The 21,581-nt window shown below is 44.4% G+C and overlaps 1 protein-coding gene across 1 annotated transcript in view; it reads left to right on the top strand.

Annotated features, from left to right (window-relative positions):
• Window positions 1-21,241, top strand: part of LOC129842997 (intermembrane lipid transfer protein VPS13C-like) — a gene marked incomplete at its 5' end in the record, with an annotated part of 207,119 nt that extends 185,878 nt beyond the window's left edge. Inside the window, 6 exons of the mRNA XM_055911720.1 lie at window positions 3,476-3,599; window positions 13,098-13,212; window positions 16,243-16,334; window positions 18,927-19,050; window positions 19,823-19,906; window positions 20,058-21,241. Of these exons, the coding sequence (XP_055767695.1) occupies window positions 3,476-3,599; window positions 13,098-13,212; window positions 16,243-16,334; window positions 18,927-19,050; window positions 19,823-19,906; window positions 20,058-20,159 (641 nt within the window). The remainder of the gene's footprint in view (window positions 1-3,475; window positions 3,600-13,097; window positions 13,213-16,242; window positions 16,335-18,926; window positions 19,051-19,822; window positions 19,907-20,057) is intronic.
• Window positions 21,242-21,581: the final 340 nt, after the last annotated feature.

The raw sequence follows: 21,581 nt of genomic DNA, 5'->3' as shown, positions 1-21,581 counted from the left end.
TAGTTCATTGTCATCGTGTGGAACCGGAGGCCCCAGGGAAACAGTACATTTACACTGAGTGGACAAAACATTATGAACACCTGCTCTTTCCGTGACAGACTGACCAGGTGAATCCAGGTGAAAGACATGATCCCTTATTGATGTCACCTCTTAAATCCACTTCAATCAGTGTAGATGAAAGGGGAGGAGACCGATTTTCAATAAATATCTTCAAGCCTCGAAACAATTGAGACATGAGTTGTGTGTGTGTCATTCAGAGTGTGAATGGGCAAGAATGGGGTATGGTAGTAGGTGCCAGGCGCACCGGTTTGTGTCAAGAACTGCAACGCTGCTGGGTTTTTGACGCTCAACAGTTTCCTGTGTGTATCAAGAATGATCCACCACCCAAAGGACATCCAGCCAACTTGACACAACTGTGGGAGGCATTGGAGTCAACATGGACCAGCATCGATACTGTGAACCATCAGATCCTCCTCTCCACCCTCTCCGAGTTGGGCATCTCCGGCGCGGCCCACGCTTGGATTGCGTCCTACCTGACAGGTCGCTCCTACCAGGTGGCGTGGCGAGAATCTGTCTCCTCACCACGCGCTCTCACCACTGGTGTCCCCCAGGGCTCTGTTCTAGGCCCTCTCCTATTCTCGCTATACACCAAGTCACTTGGCTCTGTCATAACCTCACATGGTCTCTCCTATCATTGCTATGCAGACGACACACAATTAATCTTCTCCTTTCCCCCTTCTGATGACCAGGTGGTGAATCGCATCTCTGCATGTCTGGCAGACATATCAGTGTGGATGACGGATCACCACCTCAAGCTGAACCTCGGCAAGACGGAGCTGCTCTTCCTCCCGGGGAAGGACTGCCCGTTCCATGATCTCGCCATCACGGTTGACAACTCCATTGTGTCCTCCTCCCAGAGCGCTAAGAACCTTGGCGTGATCCTGGACAACACCCTGTCGTTCTCCACTAACATCAAGGCGGTGACCCGTTCCTGTAGGTTCATGCTCTACAACATCCGCAGAGTACGACCCTGCCTCACACAGGAAGCGGCGCAGGTCCTAATCCAGGCACTTGTCATCTCCCGTCTGGATTACTGCAACTCGCTGTTGGCTGGGCTCCCTGCCTGTGCCATTAAACCCCTACAACTCATCCAGAACGCCGCAGCCCGTCTGGTGTTCAACCTTCCCAAGTTCTCTCACGTCACCCCGCTCCTCCGCTCTCTCCACTGGCTTCCAGTTGAAGCTCGCATCCGCTACAAGACCATGGTGCTTGCCTACGGAGCTGTGAGGGGAACGGCACCTCAGTACCTTCAGGCTCTGATCAGGCCCTACACCCAAACAAGGGCACTGCGTTCATCCACCTCTGGCCTGCTCGCCTCCCTACCACTGAGGAAGTACAGTTCCCGCTCAGCCCAGTCAAAACTGTTCGCTGCTCTGGCACCCCAATGGTGGAACAAACTCCCTCACGACGCCAGGACAGCGGAGTCAATCACCACCTTCCGGAGACACCTGAAACCCCACCTCTTCAAGGAATACCTAGGATAGGATAAAGCAATCCTTCTGCCCCCCCCCCCCCCCCTTAAAAAAGATCTAGATGCACTATTGTAAAGTGGCTGTTCCACTGGATGTCATAAGGTGAATGCACCAATTTGTAAGTCGCTCTGGATAAGAGCGTCTGCTAAATGACTTAAATGTAATGAGTCAACATGGACCAGCATCCCTGTGGAGTCAACATGGACCAGCATCCCTGTGGAGTCAACATGGACCAGCATCCCTGTGGAGTCAACATGGACCAGCGTCCCTGTGGAGTCAACATGGGCCAGCATCCCTGTGGAGTCAACATGGGCCAGCATCCCTGTGGAGTCAACATGGGCCAGCACCCCTGTGGAGTCAACATGGACCAGCATCCCTGTGGAGTCAACATGGGCCAGCATCCCTGTGGAGTCAACATGGGCCAGCATCCCTGTGGAGTCAACATGGGCCAGCATCCCTGTGGAGTCAACATTGGCCAGCATCCCTGTGGAGTCAACATGGGCCAGCATCCCTGTGGAGTCAACATGGGCCAGCATCCCTGTGGAGTCAACATGGGCCAGCATCCCTGTGGAGTCAACATGGGCCAGCATCCCTGTGGAGTCAACATGGGCCAGCATCCCTGTGGAGTCAACATGGGCCAGCATCCCTGTGGAGTCAACATGGGCCAGCATCCCTGTGGAGTCAACATGGGCCAGCATCCCTGTGGAGTCAACATGGGCCAGCATCCCTGTGGAGTCAACATGGACCAGCATCCCTGTGGAACGCTTTCTACACCTTGTAGATTAGATTTGAGTTAAGATCTCAAATGGCCGTCGCCAACGGTGACAGCTGGTCTTACTGGGGTCCGACACATAACGAAAAATACATTACAGACAGGAGACTTTACAATTTCCATACAGTGCATTCTGGAAATGTATTCAGACCCATTGACTTTTTCCACATTTTGTTACGTTACAGACTTGTTCTAAAATGGATTAAATTGATATTTTTTCGCCCTCATCAATCAACACACAATACCACATAATGACGTCACAATACCACATAATGACGTCACAATAGCACATAATGACATCACAATACCACATAATGACATCACAATACCACATAATGACAAAGCAACAACAGGTTGTTAGAAATTTTTGCAAATGTTTGCTCCTCAGACCAACAAATATTTGTAATATCATCCACATAAGAGTCACAGCAAAATATTTTGTATGATCTCTTATGCACTATTTTAGGCCCAACGTTTGGAACTTTATCTTTCCTTGAATATATATTACTATTATATATAATATATAATATATAATATAATATATATAATATATATATATATAATATAATATATATAATATATTACTATATATTACTATATACTACTATTACTATACCACTATATTGTGATCACTGCATCCAATGGGTACGGATACAGCTTTCGAACACAGGTCTATGGTTTTAGTAAAAATGTGATCAATACATGTGGATGATCGTGTTCCTGTAGTGTTTGTAAACACCCTGGTAGGTTGATTAATAACCCGAACCAGATTACAGGCGCTGGTTACAGTGAGAAGCTTCCTCTTGTAAAACACCCTGGTAGGTTAATAACCTGAACCAGATTACAGGCGCTGGTTACAGTGAGAAGCTTCCCACACACTATCAAGCATTTCACACATATTATTTAGCTACTGACTGTTAGCACTTGGCGGCCTATAGCAGCCACAACACTTCAATAACACTTGACATAAGATCTTCTCTAAGCATTACAGGGGGGGGTTGTAACTCAACATTAGGAAGGTGGTCTTAATGTTTTGTCCACTCAGCGTATGTTGGACATGTCATTACTATATTTCCAGTGTAGGTGGCTTTGTGTGTTAACCTTTTCTAAACCAGAGGTCTAACTCTTGTTTTATTCTCTGTCTCTCTATCGCCCCCCCCCCCCCCCCCAGGGGCCAAGAAGGAGGGCGCGGCAGGGTTCTTCAAGGGCATAGGGAAGGGTCTGGTGGGGGTGGTGGCCAGGCCGACAGGGGGCATCGTAGACATGGCCTCCAGCACCTTCCACGGCATACAGAGGTTAGTAGAGAGACACGGGACACTACAGAGGTTAGTAGAGAGACACTGGACACTACAGAGGTTAGTAGAGACGAATACAGGACACTACAGAGGTAGTAGACACGAATACAGGACACTACAGAGGTAGTAGAGAGACACAGGACACTACAGAGGTTAGTAGATACGAATACAGGACACTACAGAGGTTAGTAGAGAGACACAGGACACTACAGAGGTTAGTAGAGAGACACAGGACACTACAGAGGTTAGTAGAGAGACACAGGACACTACAGAGGTTAGTAGAGAGACACAGGACACTACAGAGGTTAGTAGAGAGACACAGGACACTACGGAGGTTAGTAGAGACGGGACACTACGGAGGTTAGTAGAGAGACACAGGACACTACAGAGGTTAGTAGACACGAATACAGGACACTACAGAGGTTAGTAGAGAGACACAGGACACTACAGAGGTTAGTAGAGAGACACAGGACACTACAGAGGTTAGTAGAGAGACACAGGACACTACAGAGGTTAGTAGACACGAATACAGGACACTACAGAGGTTAGTAGAGACGAATACAGGACACTACAGAGGTTAGTAGAGAGACACAGGACACTGCAAAGGTTGGTAGAGACGAATACAGGACACTTACAGAGGTTAGTAGAGAGACACGGGACACTACAGAGGTTAGTAGAGAGACACGGGACACTACAGAGGTTAGTAGAGAGACACAGGACACTACAGAGGTTAGTAGAGAGACACAGGACACTACAGAGGTTAGTAGACACGAATACAGGACACTACAGAGGTTAGTAGAGACGAATACAGGACACTACAGAGGTTAGTAGAGAGACACAGGACACTGCAAAGGTTGGTAGAGACGAATACAGGACACTTACAGAGGTTAGTAGAGAGACACGGGACACTACAGAGGTTAGTAGAGAGACACGGGACACTACAGAGGTTAGTAGAGAGACACGGGACACTACAGAGGTTAGTAGAGAGACACAGGACACTACAGGGGTTGGTAGAGACGAATACAGGACACTACAGAGGTTAGTAGAGAGACACAGGACACTACAGAGGTTAGTAGAGAGACACAGGACACTACAGAGGTTAGTAGAGAGACACAGGAGACTACAGAGGTTAGTAGAGACGAATACAGGACACTACAGAGGTAGTAGAGAGACACAGGACACTACAGAGGTTAGTAGAGAGACACAGGACACTACAGAGGTAGTAGACACGAATACAGGACACTACAGAGGTAGTAGAGAGACACAGGACACTACAGGGGTTAGTAGAGACAAATACACTACACTACAGAGGTAGTAGACACGAATACAGGACACTACAGAGGTAGTAGACACGAATACAGGACACTACAGAGGTTAGTAGAGAGACACAGGACACTACAGAGGTAGTAGAGAAACACAGGACACTACAGAGGTAGTAGAGAAACACAGGACACTACAGAGGTAGTAGAGAGACACAGGACACTACAGAGGTTAGTAGAGAGACACAGGACACTACAGAGGTAGTAGAGAGACACAGGACACTACAGAGGTAGTAGAGAGACACAGGACACTACAGAGGTTAGTAGAGAGACACAGGACACTACAGAGGTAGTAGACACGAATACAGGACACTACAGAGGTAGTAGAGAGACACAGGACACTACAGAGGTTAGTAGAGACAAATACACTACACTACAGAGGTAGTAGACACGAATACAGGACACTACAGAGGTAGTAGACACGAATACAGGACACTACAGAGGTTAGTAGAGAGACACAGGACACTACAGAGGTAGTAGAGAAACACAGGACACTACAGAGGTAGTAGAGAAACACAGGACACTACAGAGGTAGTAGAGAGACACAGGACACTACAGAGGTTAGTAGAGAGACACAGGACACTACAGAGGTAGTAGAGAGACACAGGACACTACAGAGGTAGTAGAGAGACACAGGACACTACAGAGGTAGTAGAGAGACACAGGACACTACAGAGGTTAGTAGAGAGACACAGGACACTGCAGAGGTAGTAGACACGAATACAGGACACTACAGAGGTAGTAGAGAGACACAGGACACTACAGAGGTTAGTAGAGACAAATACACTACACTACAGAGGTAGTAGACACGAATACAGGACACTACAGAGGTAGTAGACACGAATACAGGACACTACAGAGGTTAGTAGAGAGACACAGGACACTACAGAGGTAGTAGAGAAACACAGGACACTACAGAGGTAGTAGAGAAACACAGGACACTACAGAGGTAGTAGAGAGACACAGGACACTACAGAGGTTAGTAGAGAGACACAGGACACTACAGAGGTAGTAGAGAGACACAGGACACTACAGAGGTAGTAGAGAGACACAGGACACTACAGAGGTAGTAGAGAGACACAGGACACTACAGAGGTTAGTAGAGAGAACCAGGACACTACAGAGGTAGTAGACACGAATACAGGACACTACAGAGGTAGTAGAGAGACACAGGACACTACAGAGGTTAGTAGAGACGAATACAGGGCACTACAGAGGTAGTAGACACGAATACAGGACACTACAGAGGTAGTAGACACGAATACAGGACACTACAGAGGTTAGTAGAGAGACACAGGACACTACAGAGGTAGTAGAGAAACACAGGACACTACAGAGGTAGTAGAGAAACACAGGACACTACAGAGGTAGTAGAGAGACACAGGACACTACAGAGGTTAGTAGAGAGACACAGGACACTACAGAGGTAGTAGAGAGACACAGGACACTACAGAGGTAGTAGAGAGACACAGGACACTACATAGGTAGTAGAGAGACACAGGACACTACAGAGGTTAGTAGAGAGACACAGGACACTACAGAGGTAGTAGAGAGACACAGGACACTACAGAGGTAGTAGAGAGACACAGGACACTACAGAGGTTAGTAGAGACGAATACAGGACACTACAGAGGTTAGAAGAGAGACACAGGACACTACAGAGGTTAGTAGAGAGACACAGGACACTACAGAGGTTAGTAGAGAGACACAGGACACTACAGAGGTAGTAGAGAGACACAGGACACTACAGAGGTTAGTAGAGACGAATACAGGACACTACAGAGGTTAGTAGAGAGACACAGGACACTACAGAGGTTAGTAGAGAGACACAGGACACTACAGAGGTTAGTAGAGAGACACAGGACACTACAGAGGTTAGTAGAGAGACACAGGACACTACAGAGGTTAGTAGAGAGACACAGGACACTACGGAGGTTAGTAGAGACGGGACACTACGGAGGTTAGTAGAGAGACACAGGACACTACAGAGGTTAGTAGACACGAATACAGGACACTACAGAGGTTAGTAGAGAGACACAGGACACTACAGAGGTTAGTAGAGAGACACAGGACACTGCAAAGGTTGGTAGAGACGAATACAGGACACTTACAGAGGTTAGTAGAGAGACACGGGACACTACAGAGGTTAGTAGAGAGACACGGGACACTACAGAGGTTAGTAGAGAGACACGGGACACTACAGAGGTTAGTAGAGAGACACAGGACACTACAGGGGTTGGTAGAGACGAATACAGGACACTACAGAGGTTAGTAGAGCGACACGGGACACTACAGAGGTTAGTAGAGCGACACGGGACACTACAGAGGTTAGTAGAGAGACACGGGACACTACAGAGGTTAGTAGAGAGACACGGGACACTACAGAGGTTAGTAGAGAGACACAGGAGACTACAGAGGTTAGTAGAGACGAATACAGGACACTACAGAGGTAGTAGACACGAATACAGGACACTACAGAGGTAGTAGAGAGACACAGGACACTACAGAGGTTAGTAGAGAGACACAGGACACTACAGAGGTTAGTAGAGAGACACAGGACACTACAGAGGTTAGTAGAGAGACACGGGACACTACAGAGGTTAGTAGAGAGACACGGGACACTACAGAGGTTAGTAGAGAGACACGGGACACTACAGAGGTTAGTAGAGAGACACATGACACTACAGAGGTTAGTAGAGAGACACGGGACACTACAGAGGTTAGTAGAGAGACACGGGACACTACAGAGGTTAGTAGAGAGACACGGGACACTACAGAGGTTAGTAGAGAGACACGGGACACTACAGAGGTTAGTAGAGAGACACGGGACACTACAGAGGTTAGTAGAGAGACACGGGACACTACAGAGGTTAGTAGAGAGACACGGGACACTACAGAGGTTAGTAGAGAGACACGGGACACTACATAGGTTAGTAGAGAGACACGGGACACTACAGAGGTTAGTAGAGAGACACGGGACACTACAGAGGTTAGTAGAGAGACACAGGACACTACAGAGGTTAGTAGAGAGACACGGGACACTACAGAGGTTAGTAGAGAGACACGGGACACTACAGAGGTTAGTAGAGAGACACGGGACACTACAGAGGTTAGTAGAGAGACACGGGACACTACAGAGGTTAGTAGAGAGACACGGGACACTACAGAGGTTAGTAGAGAGACACGGGACACTACAGAGGTTAGTAGAGAGACACGGGACACTACAGAGGTTAGTAGAGAGACACAGGACACTACAGAGGTTAGTAGAGAGACACGGGACACTACAGAGGTTAGTAGAGAGACACAGGACACTACAGAGGTTAGTAGAGAGACACGGGACACTACAGAGGTTAGTAGAGAGACACAGGACACTACAGAGGTTAGTAGAGAGACACGGGACACTACAGAGGTTATTGTGATTTTATTTGGAATGCTTTGTTTAATGTGGTATTGTGTAACGCCATGTGTGTCTCTGTCTGCCAGTCATAACCATGTTTCTCTCTGTCTGCCAGTCATAACCATGTTTGTCTCTGTCTGCCAGTCATAACCATGTTTCTCTCTGTCTGCCAGTCATAACCATGTTTGTGTCTGTCTGCCAGTCATAACCATGTTTCTCTCTGTCTGCCAGTCATAACCATGTTTGTCTCTGTCTGCCAGTCATAACCATGTTTCTCTCTGTCTGCCAGTCATAACCATGTTTCTCTCTGTCTGCCAGTCATAACCATGTTTGTCTCTGTCTGCCAGTCATAACCATGTTTCTCTCTGTCTGCCAGTCATAACCATGTTTCTCTCTGTCTGCCAGTCATAACCATGTTTGTCTCTGTCTGCCAGTCATAACCATGTTTGGTGCTTTATGTTCTGTACATTATAATTATGTGAGCTGACTAATTTTGTTAACTGTTCTGTTGTCATTTTGTTTTCTCATAAGTTAATTCCTTGGAGATGTTATTTTGGTCTTTCTGTTGAGTGAGTATTTGGTGAGATGTGGGAAAGCTGTGACCTACACCAGGATCATAGGGGAGGGGTTTGGGGCTATATGGGAGGGGTCTGGGACTATAGGGGAGGGGTCTGGGACTATAGGGGAGGGGTCTGGGACTATAGGGGAGGGGTTTGGGACTCTGGGAGGGGTTTGGGACTCTGGGAGGGGTTTGGGACTCTGGGAGGGGTTTGGGACTCTGGGAGGGGTTTGGGACTCTGGGAGGGGTTTGGGACTCTGGGAGGGGTTTGGGACTCTGGGGGAGGGGTTTGGGACTCTAGGGGAGGGGCTTGGGACTCTAGGGGAGGGGTTTGTCTGGCATGGCGGGTTAGTTGTCTTTCTCATAGATCAGAATGTCTGTCAGAGAGGTAAGTGACTGCATGGTGTTAAAGTAGTTATTATGCTATTATAACATGCTGTTTCAAAGGAAATGATTGGTTAACGCTCAACATTTAACCCCCCCCCCCCCCCCACCTCCATCGTTGTTAACACTGCTTCTGACCTGACTCCTCCCTCTGCTCCATACTGCAGCATCGTGAGGTCCACCAGACTAAATCCCTGAGGACTGAACAGCCTGGGAGAGAGCAACACTAGATACTGTAAAGCTCTTAAAGATCAGAGCTGGCAGAGAGCAACACTAGATTGTTACCATAAAGCTCTTAAAGATCAGAGCTGGGAGTGAGCAAGACTAGATTGTTACCGTAAAGCTCTTAAAGATTAGAGCTGGCAGAGAGCAAGACTAGATTGTTACCGTAAAGCTCTTAAAGATCAGAGCTGGGAGAGTGAGCAAGACTAGATTGTTACTGTAAAGCTCTTAAAGATCAGAGCTGGCAGAGAGCAAGACTAGATTGTTACCATAAAGCTCTTAAAGATCAGAGCTGGGAGTGAGCAAGACTAGATTGTTACCGTAAAGCTCTTAAAGATTAGAGCTGGCAGAGAGCAAGACTAGATTGTTACTGTAAAGCTCTTAAAGATCAGAGCTGGCAGAGAGCAAGACTAGATTGTTACTGTAAAGCTCTTAAAGATCAGAGCTGGCAGAGAGCAAGACTAGATTGTTACTGTAAAGCTCTTAAAGATTAGAGCTGGCAGAGAGCAAGACTAGATTGTTACTGTAAAGCTCTTAAAGATTAGAGCTGGCAGAGAGCAAGACTAGATTGTTACTGTAAAGCTCTTAAAGATCAGAGCTGGCAGAGAGCAAGACTAGATTGTTACTGTAAAGCTCTTAAAGATTAGAGCTGGGAGAGAGAGCAAGACTAGATTGTTACTGTAAAGCTCTTAAAGATTAGAGCTGGGAGAGTGAGCAAGACTAGATTGTTACCGTAAAGCTCTTAAAGATCAGAGCTGGCAGAGAGCAAGACTAGATTGTTACCGTAAAGCTCTTAAAGATTAGAGCTGGCAGAGAGCAAGACTAGATTGTTACTGTAAAGCTCTTAAAGATTAGAGCTGGCAGAGAGCAAGACTAGATTGTTACTGTAAAGCTCTTAAAGATCAGAGCTGGCAGAGAGCAAGACTAGATTGTTACTGTAAAGCTCTTAAAGATTAGAGCTGGCAGAGAGCAAGACTAGATTGTTACTGTAAATCTCTTAAAGATCAGAGCTGGCAGAGAGCAAGACTAGATTGTTACTGTAAATCTCTTAAAGATTAGAGCTGGGAGAGTGAGCAAGACTAGATTGTTACTGTAAAGCTCTTAAAGATCAGAGCTGGCAGAGAGCAAGACTAGATTGTTACTGTAAAGCTCTTAAAGATTAGAGCTGGCAGAGAGCAAGACTAGATTGTTACTGTAAATCTCTTAAAGATCAGAGAGCAAGACTAGATTGTTACTGTAAAGCTCTTAAAGATTAGAGCTGGCAGAGAGCAAGACTAGATTGTTACTGTAAAGCTCTTAAAGATTAGAGCTGGCAGAGAGCAAGACTAGATTGTTACCGTAAATCTCTTAAAGATCAGAGAGCAAGACTAGATTGTTACCGTAAAGCTCTTAAAGATTAGAGCTGGGAGAGTGAGCAAGACTAGATTGTTACCGTAAAGCTCTTAAAGATTAGAGCTGGCAGAGAGCAAGACTAGATTGTTACCGTAAAGCTCTTAAAGATTAGAGCTGGGAGAGTGAGCAAGACTAGATTGTTACTGTAAAGCTCTTAAAGATTAGAGCTGGCAGAGAGCAACACTAGATTGTTACTGTAAATCTCTTAAAGATTAGAGCTGGGAGAGTGAGCAAGACTAGATTGTTACTGTAAATCTCTTAAAGATTAGAGCTGGGAGAGTGAGCAAGACTAGATTGTTACTGTAAATCTCTTAAAGATCAGAGCTGCTGTTCTCAGCAGGTCCTTCTGTAACTCAGTAACTCGACATCACATTGGATTCCAAACTGCAGTTAGACAAACAGACACACCACAGACTCTTCCTTTGTCAGATCCGCTGATAGAAGTTACACTCAAGCCCCTCCTCCCACCTGTTCTCTCCTCTGGGATTGGCCGACTGCACGAGCGCACGACCACTGCCATGCAAAGATTGGCGGTTTGGCAACGTTTTTTGTTGCAAAAAAAACAAACACAAAAACAACATAATATCCACATAATGTCAGGAACCCAAGATGTATTGGCCCCGGGGGCTCCAGGTCTGTGATAGACTGATGGCCCCGGGGGCTCCAGGTCTGTGGTAGACTGATGGCCCCGGGGGCTCCAGGTCTGTGGTAGACTGATGGCCCCGGGGGCTCCAGGTCTGTGGTAGACTGATGGCCCCGGGGGCTCCAGGTCTGTGGTAGACTGATGGCCCCGGGGGCTCCAGGTCTGATAGACTGATGGCCCCGGGGGCTCCAGGTCTGTGGTGGACTGATGGCCCCGGGGGCTCCAGGTCTGTGGTAGACTGATGGCCCCGGGGGCTCCAGGTCTGTGGTAGACTGATGGCCCCGGGGGCTCCAGGTCTGTGGTAGACTGATGGCCCCGGGGGCTCCAGGTCTGTGGTAGACTGATGACCCCGGGGGCTCCAGGTCTGTGGTAGACTGATGGCCCCGGGGGCTCCAGGTCTGTGGTAGACTGATGGCCCCGGGGGCTCCAGGTCTGTGGTAGACTGATGGCCCCGGGGGCTCCAGGTCTGATGGCCCCGGGGGCTCCAGGTCTGTGATAGACTGATGGCCCCGGGGGCTCCAGGTCTGATAGACTGATGTAATGCATTGCAGAGTGGAATGGTGTTTTGGGGGAAATGTGCTAGCATGTAGCTGGGTAATTTACATTGTTGATACGGAGCTGAAATGACACCCTGTCAACAGCACTCTGACTGGAGGACACAGCCAAGTGGACCATTCAGTCTCTACTGCAACTTTAACCCCCCCCCCCCCCCCCCCACACACACACAGCTTTCTCATAACCCCCCCCCCCCAGCTTTCTCATAACCCCCCCCCAGCTTTCTCATAACCTCCCGTCCCTCCCCCTCTCACCTCTCAGGTATCTAATGTTGAGCCAAAACATTCCTAATTCCCCAGTTGCTCTGAGATGCCAAAACACAGACCCCCCCCCCACAGCTTTCTCATAACCCCCCCCCCCCCCCCCCCAGCTTTCTCATAACCTCCCGTCCCTCCCCCTCTCACCTCTCAGGTATCTAATGTTGAGCCAAAACATTCCTAATTCCCCAGTTGCTCTGAGATGCCAAAACACAGACCCCCCCCCCCTCCTCCATCACATAGTACTTCTGTCCATTCACCACGTCATTCATTATCCTTCACAAAAGCATATTAATCACTTAATTAATTCCTGATAACCTGATGAAATTATTGTTCCATGCTTTCACACTAGAGATAACGAAAGGTGAGATACTGGAACACACACACACACACACACACATACACACACACACACACACGCATACATACTCATGCACCGGTCGCCAACGCCCTTTTGGGCTGAACGGTTTATAAGTTAGTGATTTCTTTCAGAAGCAGGATTCTGCTAGTGTTGATTGTTTTGCTGTAATGGTGTCCTAATCTGTTACTGTGTCTGGCTCATTGGGAAGACATCGCATAGCAGTTTTGTTATGAGTTTGGGTCAGAAAGCAAACTAGTTCTTGCTCTTGATTCATGAAACCCTTCTGGATGGTGGGGTTGCGATTGGCTCTGTGAGATCTCTGACGGTGCGTTCCGATTGGCTCTGTGAGATCTCTGACGGTGCGTTCCGATTGGCTCTGTGAGATCTGACGGCGCGTTGTGATTGGCAGGGTGGCAGAGTCGACAGAGGAAGTGACCAAGCTGAGGCCGGTCAGACTGATCCGAGAGGACGGAATCATCAGACCTTACGACCAGGAGGACGCCAAGGGTTACGACCTATTCCAGGTTAGCAACCCACCTTAGAAGAACACTAAAACACCCATGGCTGGAGGTAGACTTGTCCAGGTTGGAGAAAAGGAGGCCATATAACAACTAGTGCTTTTTCCCTTCCTGCACTTTTCTATTCTAAATTATATATTTCTTAAATTTTTCCTTATACAGTGTATTACATGTCCGTAACAACGACTGAGTCAATCTGAAAGTGTAATCTTGAAACCAATGAGTTTAATCTTTTATCTTTACAGAAATGAAACATTCATGTCTTTCTCTTTGACACCGCTGGCCGCGAAGTGTCGGTCTTTCTTTTCCACTTCTAATTTCCTCCCTGTCCTTTTGTGTGTTTCTCTCGCTCTCTCCTTCATGCAGCATGATGAGGAATAGAAGGGGTCGAGGTTGATTATGGGGTGGTGTATGTTCTCTACATGATGTAATTCAATTGCCAGTAATCAATGGACAATTATCTCAGTTCTATCAACGGCCAGTTGATGAGGAGTTAAAAATGTCTTGATCGTTGAAATGTTGACGCACACATAGGTGAAGCTCTATATCTGTGTCAAGGTTCAATCTCCTTTCTATATCTGGTTTGTAAATGTGTTGCTGATTTCATGACTCTTAATGCAGGTTTCTTGGCTGAACACTGAATTGTTTTGCATGCCAAAAGGGGAAAACATCTCCGTCCGTAAAATACCTCAGTCTTGTTTTTAAGTCAGGTCTTTTCTATTACTTTTGCCAAATAAAATCTTTTTTTGCAATTTTATTTCATATTTACCAGAATTAGGAAATGAAACGATTTAGCCTGCTATATAATATATGCCGATGATTTTGTCCAGCCTTTATAAACTACCCTATATAACAAAACTAAAAAATGATTGAAAATAATATTTTACTAAAGAAATGTAGCCATTTGTTTGTTTTTTTGACTAGTAACGATACTTCAGCAGAAGTTTGCAATATTTTTATAAAAGGTTCATAGCGTCACCTTGTAAATCATTGCTTTCGTATCTGTATATACAGTATTGCACTCATAATGATATATTGATGCTCTACTCTTACATTAGTGTGTGTATGAGTTACTATAACCGTATGCTAAATGATTTAGAAACCGGGTTATTGTTCAAAGAAGCAAATTAATGTTATATTTGATAGATACTTTGTCATCATTTTCCAACATATTCAACATAACTCTCTAGTTAGTCTGACTGCCTTAAACTATGTTAATGTATGCTAATGTGACGGGTAAATGGTTTATTTCTATTGGTCAATACGTTCACTATGTTCTATTGTGTGTGTGTGTGTGATGTCACTTTCAACCTGAAATCTAATAAAACTATATAAACATTCACTTAATTACATGTGGAAAATCCATTGCAATGATTTGCTGGTTTACGGTAATAAAGTTTGCTTAGAAAAGGGAAGTTTTAGCTACAACATAATCTTTACAAATGAAGATATAATCTGTGTTCGAATAGTCATACTCACCGAACTAACCGTATTATTTGTGACTGAATTGAGTATATAGTATGTTCGTTGGTCGTAGTACGGATATAGTTAGTATGCCAAAAGTTCCCGGATGTCGTACTAAATTCGCCTAAATACGAAGTGTACATGCAGAGTACACTATATCCGTGCTTTTAGGACCCATAATGCAATTCTTCAGAAAATGGGCGTGGCTTCACAAAGTTTTCAGATTTGAAGAAAATGGCAGGAAAATATAGAGCCGAGGAGAGCAGAGACAAATTCATTGCTTTAACTAATTAGAACAAATGTTAAGAAAATGTTGAGCAATTTAATAAAGTAATGACTTTTCAAATAAGTTACACGTTACGTTGGCTGACAATTTGTTAGCTACGCTGTCCTTACGAACCGCATAGCATTACTGCAGTATGTACCGGCATGTTAGCTAGTTACCTAACGTTAGTTGGCTACCAATACATCTGCTAACTAACTAACTACCCAACGTTTATTGACTTGACTATTCACATCACTCTTAGCTAAGTGGTTTAGTCGTTGTGCATTTCAATAAGAAATTGTTAACTCTGGCTATCTATTCCCGATTTCTCGCGCAGAATAACTGATGAATTTACAAAACGCTCAACACCCGTTGAATATGGCCGTTGTCAATAAACGTCAGCAAAAAAAAAAAAAGATCAATTAAATTGTTACCGGGAACACAGTTAGTCTCCAAGGCTCTGGATAATATAAAAACAGCCTAACCGGCTCTGCTAGGACGAGTATAATGGTCAGAGTGAGGTGTTCTCTAAGTAGCTAGCCTACGTTAGCCAGTTAGCTTGGGTGCTTAATGGTCAGAGTGGGGTGTTCTCTAAGTAGCTAGCCTACGTTAGCCAGTTAGCTTGGGTGCTTAATGGTCAGAGTGAGGTGTTCTCTAAGTAGCTAGCCTACGTTAGCCAGTTAGCTTGGGTGCTTAATGGTCAGAGTGGGGTGTTCTCTAAGTAGCTAGCCTACGTTAGCCAGTTAGCTTGGGTGCTTAATGGTCAGAGTGAGGTGTTCTCTAAGTAGCTAGCCTACGTTAGCCAGTTAGCTTGGGTGCTTAATGGTCAGAGTGAGGTGTTCTCTAAGTAGCTAGCCGACGTTAGCCAGTTAGCTTGGGTGCTTGACTGCCGTTGAACGCTCGGATCAACCTTGTGTGCACTCTGATCGCTCCCTAGAGAGTGTGCACTCTGAATGCTCCCTAGAGCGAAGCGCTCTCAATTTTACAAACGGACAATCTGTCCACGCTCTGGATTTGACGAAGGCCCAGAGTGCACCATGGCACTCCAGATTTTTTAAATTTACAAACACACCCCCGAAATCGTAAAAATGTTTAGCTAGTCATTTGTTATGCTAACAAGCTAGCAAGAGGTTGCATAGCAACAGCATCAACTTCCGGGAAACGATACCGTTCAGTTTACAGTATACTAAAGCGAACTAGTAGTATATACTCGTTTTTAAGTATGTAGTATACAGTAAGTTAGTAATGTGTATTCGAACACAGCTAATGTATTTGTATGTTTCCACACATGGACACTGCTCCTTCAGAGGTCAGAGATCAAGCAGCTGGAAGGAGAGATCTTCAGACAACACTGTTTGTACCCTGGACACAGGAAGACCAACGTTATAGTGACCAACAGGTACATTGTGGAAGATTTCAGTCCAACGTGACTCGTGCCTCAGGGTAGACATTTTGTGTTTGTATATTGGGGATACTGGTTTGAGAAGGCGCTTTACCTGAAAAGGTCTTTTAACTAATTGTGTATTTAAAGGAAAGTATTCAGACCCCTTGACTTTTTTCCACATTTGTGTTACTTTACAGCCTTATTCTAAAATGGATTTAAATAAATACAAATTCTCATTAATATAAACACAATACCCCATAATGACAAATTGAAAACAAGTTTAGACATTTTTGCAAATTTATTACAAAAAATATATATAAATACCTTTATTTACACAAGTATTCAGACCCTTTGCTATGAGACTCGAAATTTGAGCTCAGGTTCATCCTGTTTCCATTGATCATCCTTGAGATGTTTCTACAACTTGATTGGACTCCACCTGTGGTAAATTAAATTGATTGGACATGATTTGGAAAGGCACACGCCTCAAATCGGGTCCAATCAATTTAATTTACCACAGGTGGCCTCCAATGAAGTTGTAGAAACATCTCAAGGATGATCAATGGAAACAGGATGAACCTGAGATCAATTTCGAGTCTCATAGCAAAGGGTCTGAATATTTAGGTAAATAGGGTATTTCAGTTTTTAATTTGTAATACATTAGCAACATTTTGTAAAAACCTTTTTTCGCTCTGTCATTGGGTATTGTGTTTAGATTGATGAGGGAAAAAATGCATTTAATCCATTTTAGAATAAGGCTGTAACGTAACAAAATGTGGGAAAAAGGGAAAGGGGTCTGAATACTTTCTGAATGCACTGCGTGTATACCTACAGTACCGGTAAAAAGTTTGGACACACCTACTCATTCCAGGGTTTTTCTTTATTTTTTCTATTTTCTACATTGCAGAATATTAGTGAAGACATCAAAACTGTGAAATAACACATATGGAATCATGTAGTAACCAAAAAAGTGTTAAACAAATCAAAATATATTTGAGATTATTCAAAATAGCCACCCTTTGCCTTGATGACAGGTTTGCACACGCTTGGCATTCTCTCAACCAGCTTCACCAGGAATGCTTTTCCAACAGTCTCGCAGGAGTTCCCACTTATGCTGAGCACTTGTTGGCTGCTTTTCCTTCACTCTGGGGTCCAACTCATCCCAAACCATCTCAATTGGGTTGAGGTCGGGTGATTGTGGAGGCCAGGTCATCTGATGCAGCACTCCATCACTCTCCTTCTTGGTCAAATAGCCCTTACACAGACTGGAAGTGTGTTGGGTCATTGTCCTGTTTAGAAACAAATGATAGTCCCACTAAGCACAAGCCAGATGGGATGGCGTATCGCTGCAGAATACTGTGGTAGCCATGCTGGTTAAGTGTGCCTTCAATTCTAAATAAATCACTGACAGTGTCACCAGAGGAGCACCCCACACCATCACACCTCCTCCTCCATGCTTCAGGGTGGGAACCACAAATGCAGAGATCATCCGTTCACCTACTCTGCGTCTCACGAAGACATGGCGGTTGGAACCAAAAATCTAAAATTTGGACTCATCAGACCTAAGGACAGATTTCCACCAGTCTAATGTCCATTGCTTGTGTTTCTTGGCCCAAGCAAGTCTCTTCTTCTTATTGGTGTCCTTTAGTGGTGGTTTCTTTGCAGCAAATCGACCATGAAGGCCTGATTCACACAGTCTCCTCTGATCAGGTGATGTTGAGATGTGTCTGTTACTTAGCATTTATTTGGGCTGCAATCTGAGGTGCAGTTAACTTTAATGAACTTGTCTTCCACAGCAGAGGTAACTCTGGGTCTTCCTTTCCTGTGGCGGTCCTCATGAGAGCCAGGTTCATCATAGCGCTTGATGGTTTTTGCGACTGCACTTGAAGAAACTGTCAAAGTTCTTGAAATGTTCCGTATTGACTGAGCTTTATGTCTTAAAGTAATGATGGACTGTCGTTTCTCTTTGCTTATTTGAGCTGTTCTTGCCATTATATGGACGTGGTCTTTTACCAAATAAGACTATCTTCTGTTTAACACCCATACTTTGTCACAACACAACTGATTGGCTCAAACACATTAAGAAGGAAATAGATTCCACAAATGTACTTTTAACAAGGCACACCTGATAATTGAAACACATTCCAGGTGACTACCTCATGAAGCTGGTTCAGAGAATGTCAAGAGTGTGCAAAGCTGTCATCAAGGCAGAGGGTGGCTACTTTGAAGAATCTCAAATATATTTAGATTTAACATTTTTTTGGTTACTACATGATTCCATATGTGTTATTTCATAGTTTTGATGTCTTCACTAAAATTCTACAATGCAGAAAATAGTAAAAAATGAACTAGAATGAGTAGGTGTCTCCAAACTTTTGACTGGTACGGTATGTAGATAGATAGATATCTGGATAGATAGATATATACTACTATATAGAGTATATCTACAGTATCTATATATTCATTAAACACTCCTGCATTTATTGTGTATGAATTACCGTTACTGTCGATGAAGTCCTATTATTCTAATATTGAGGTTGCCATGTATTTTTACCCGTTATCACGTCCTAACTCGTAGGCCCCGCCACATCTCCTCTTTTCCTACAGGAGAGTGATGTGTGTGAAGGAGGTGGATTTTGTGGGACACTTCAACAAAGAGTGGGAGTGTCTGTTTGAGCATTTCTCCAGGCCTCCGCACGTGGAAGGAGGGGACCTGATGATCTACTGCAAGGTCTGGCTTCAGACATTTTTACCAGACGCATTAAATAGCATCCTTAGGTCCAGTCAGAACCTATTTCAAATTCACTCACTTAGTTACTTACTTGCATCCTTATCTCCTTAAGTATTGTAATGGACTGAATATCTTTGTTTGACGGCAGGAACAGAACAAGTCTTGTAATGGACTGAATATCTTTGTTTGACAACAGGAACAGAACAAGTCTTGTAATGGACTGAATATCTTTGTTTGACGGCAGGAACAGAACAAGTCTTGTAATGGACTGAATATCTTTGTTTGACGGCAGGAACAGAACAAGTCTTGTAATGGACTGAATATCTTTGTTTGACAACAGGAACAGAACAAGTCTTGTAATGGACTGAATATCTTTGTTTGACTACAGGAACAGAACAAGTCTTGTAATGGACTGAATATCTTTGTTTGACGGCAGGAACAGAACAAGTCTTGTAATGGACTGAATATCTTTGTCTGACGGCAGGAACAGAACAAGTATTGTAATGGACTGAATATCTTTGTTTGACAACAGGAACAGAACAAGTCTTGTAATGGACTGAATATCTTTGTCTGACAGCAGGAACAGAACAAGTCTTGTAATGGACTGAATATCTTTGTTTGACGGCAGGAACAGAACAAGTCTTGTAATGGACTGAATATCTTTGTCTGACGGCAGGAACAGAACAAGTCTTGTAATGGACTGAATATCTTTGTCTGACGGCAGGAACAGAACAAGTCTTGTAATGGACTGAATATCTTTGTTTGTCGGCAGGAACAGAAGAAGTTTACGTTCCAGAAGAGAGATGGACAGGAACCCATGAGAGTGCTGCACCTCAAGTACCCTGCAACCGCCCAGGTCCCAATAATACACCTTTTTGTCTGTCTGTCTGTCTGTCTGTCTGTCTGTCTGTCTGTCTGTCTGTCTGTCTGTCTGTCTGTCTGTCTGTCTGTGTCTGTGTGTGTGTTGGACCCACAGTACCTGACGGCCTCTCCTCCTCCTTCTGTAGAAACTGTGTGAGGCCATAGAGCAGGCGCAGTCGGCCCAGAGGCAGCATCGGATGGTGAAGCAAAAATCACAGCGCTTTCTCAAACCGGGAGACAAGTGTTGATGTCATCACCGACCAGAACAATGTCACCGCTGCCCAGCATGAAGTCCTGATTAACCAGAATGATGTCATGGTTACCCAGCCTGACGTAAACGCTACTCAGTAGGTCACCACCACCAATAATGTCAGCACTGTTCCTGCTACAGTACTGCCCAGCCCAACACACATTTGCACTAAAGAAAAGCCATGCATTAGTGTTTACAGTCCTGTTTACTAATGAGTCACTGCTGCCTTATGGGGAAGGGAAAAAATCTGATCATTTGACTGTTATGAAATCATTTTGATAATATCTGCATCAACGATAGGAATGTTGTGCTTTTTGGTTTACACAATTCCCTCCAGAATCAATGTGGTTTTTGGTTTACACAATTCCCTCCAGAATCAATGTGGTTTTTGGTTTACACAATTCCCTCCAGAATCAATGTGGTTTTTGGTTTACACAATTCCCTCCAGAATCAATGTGCTTTTTGGTTTACACAATTCCCTCCACAATCAATGTGGTTTTTGGTTTACACAATTCCCTCCAGAATCAATGACTCCAGAATCAATAAAAAAACATATATAGAAATGAGATGAAGGATCTATAAAATGTGTTTTTTGTTTTTGCTTTTCTTTGTCGTGTTTACAGATGTCTGATTTAAAGGGGTCAATGATAGTTGACCTGACTGCTGTATACAAACAAGAGTGGATTTATATGGACAATGGTATTGAAAAGTCAGTTATTCATTGTTTCTATAAGTTTATCTTCTTTGGAGGAAATATGCACTTAAGTCTTACAAATTTCCCTTTTGATTAACAATCATTTTACTGACATAGATTGATATTATCTTGAAATGGGGGGGTTAATTTTGTAAAACTGTTAGTTTATGTAAAGTGATGTACTGTATGAATCTACAGTATAGGCTGTGTTGACCAGTGAAGACTAATGACCAGTGTACTGAAAACTATGCGACATTACATTTCATATATGTTGCTGTCATCTATACAACCAACTGCGTATGAGCATATTCTGCCCTAATCTATCCTGCTAACCTTGATGGACCAAATAAATCATCAAATACAAAACATTAAATCTTTTAAATATACATTGTCTCTGTGCATATTTAGCTATTCTATAATAACGAGGAGAGTTATCGACCTAGCTAATTGAGTTAGGTTATATCATATGATACAAGGAGGAAAGTCAATGACCTAGCTAATTGAGTTAGGTTATATCGTATGATACCAGGAGGAAAGTCAACGACCTAGCTAATTGAGTTAGGATATATCACATGATACCAGGAGGAGAGTCAACGACCTAGCTCATTGAGTTAGGTTATATCATATGATACCAGGAGGAGAGTCAACGACCTAGCTAATTGAGTTAGGTTATATCATATGATACCAGGAGGAAAGTCAACGACCTAGCTCATTGAGTTAGGTTAT

This window comes from Salvelinus fontinalis, unplaced genomic scaffold (assembly GCF_029448725.1).
Source record: "Salvelinus fontinalis isolate EN_2023a unplaced genomic scaffold, ASM2944872v1 scaffold_0085, whole genome shotgun sequence".
In the NCBI taxonomy this organism is placed as follows: domain Eukaryota; kingdom Metazoa; phylum Chordata; class Actinopteri; order Salmoniformes; family Salmonidae; genus Salvelinus; species Salvelinus fontinalis.
This window is presented reverse-complemented; position numbering and strand designations above follow the sequence as displayed.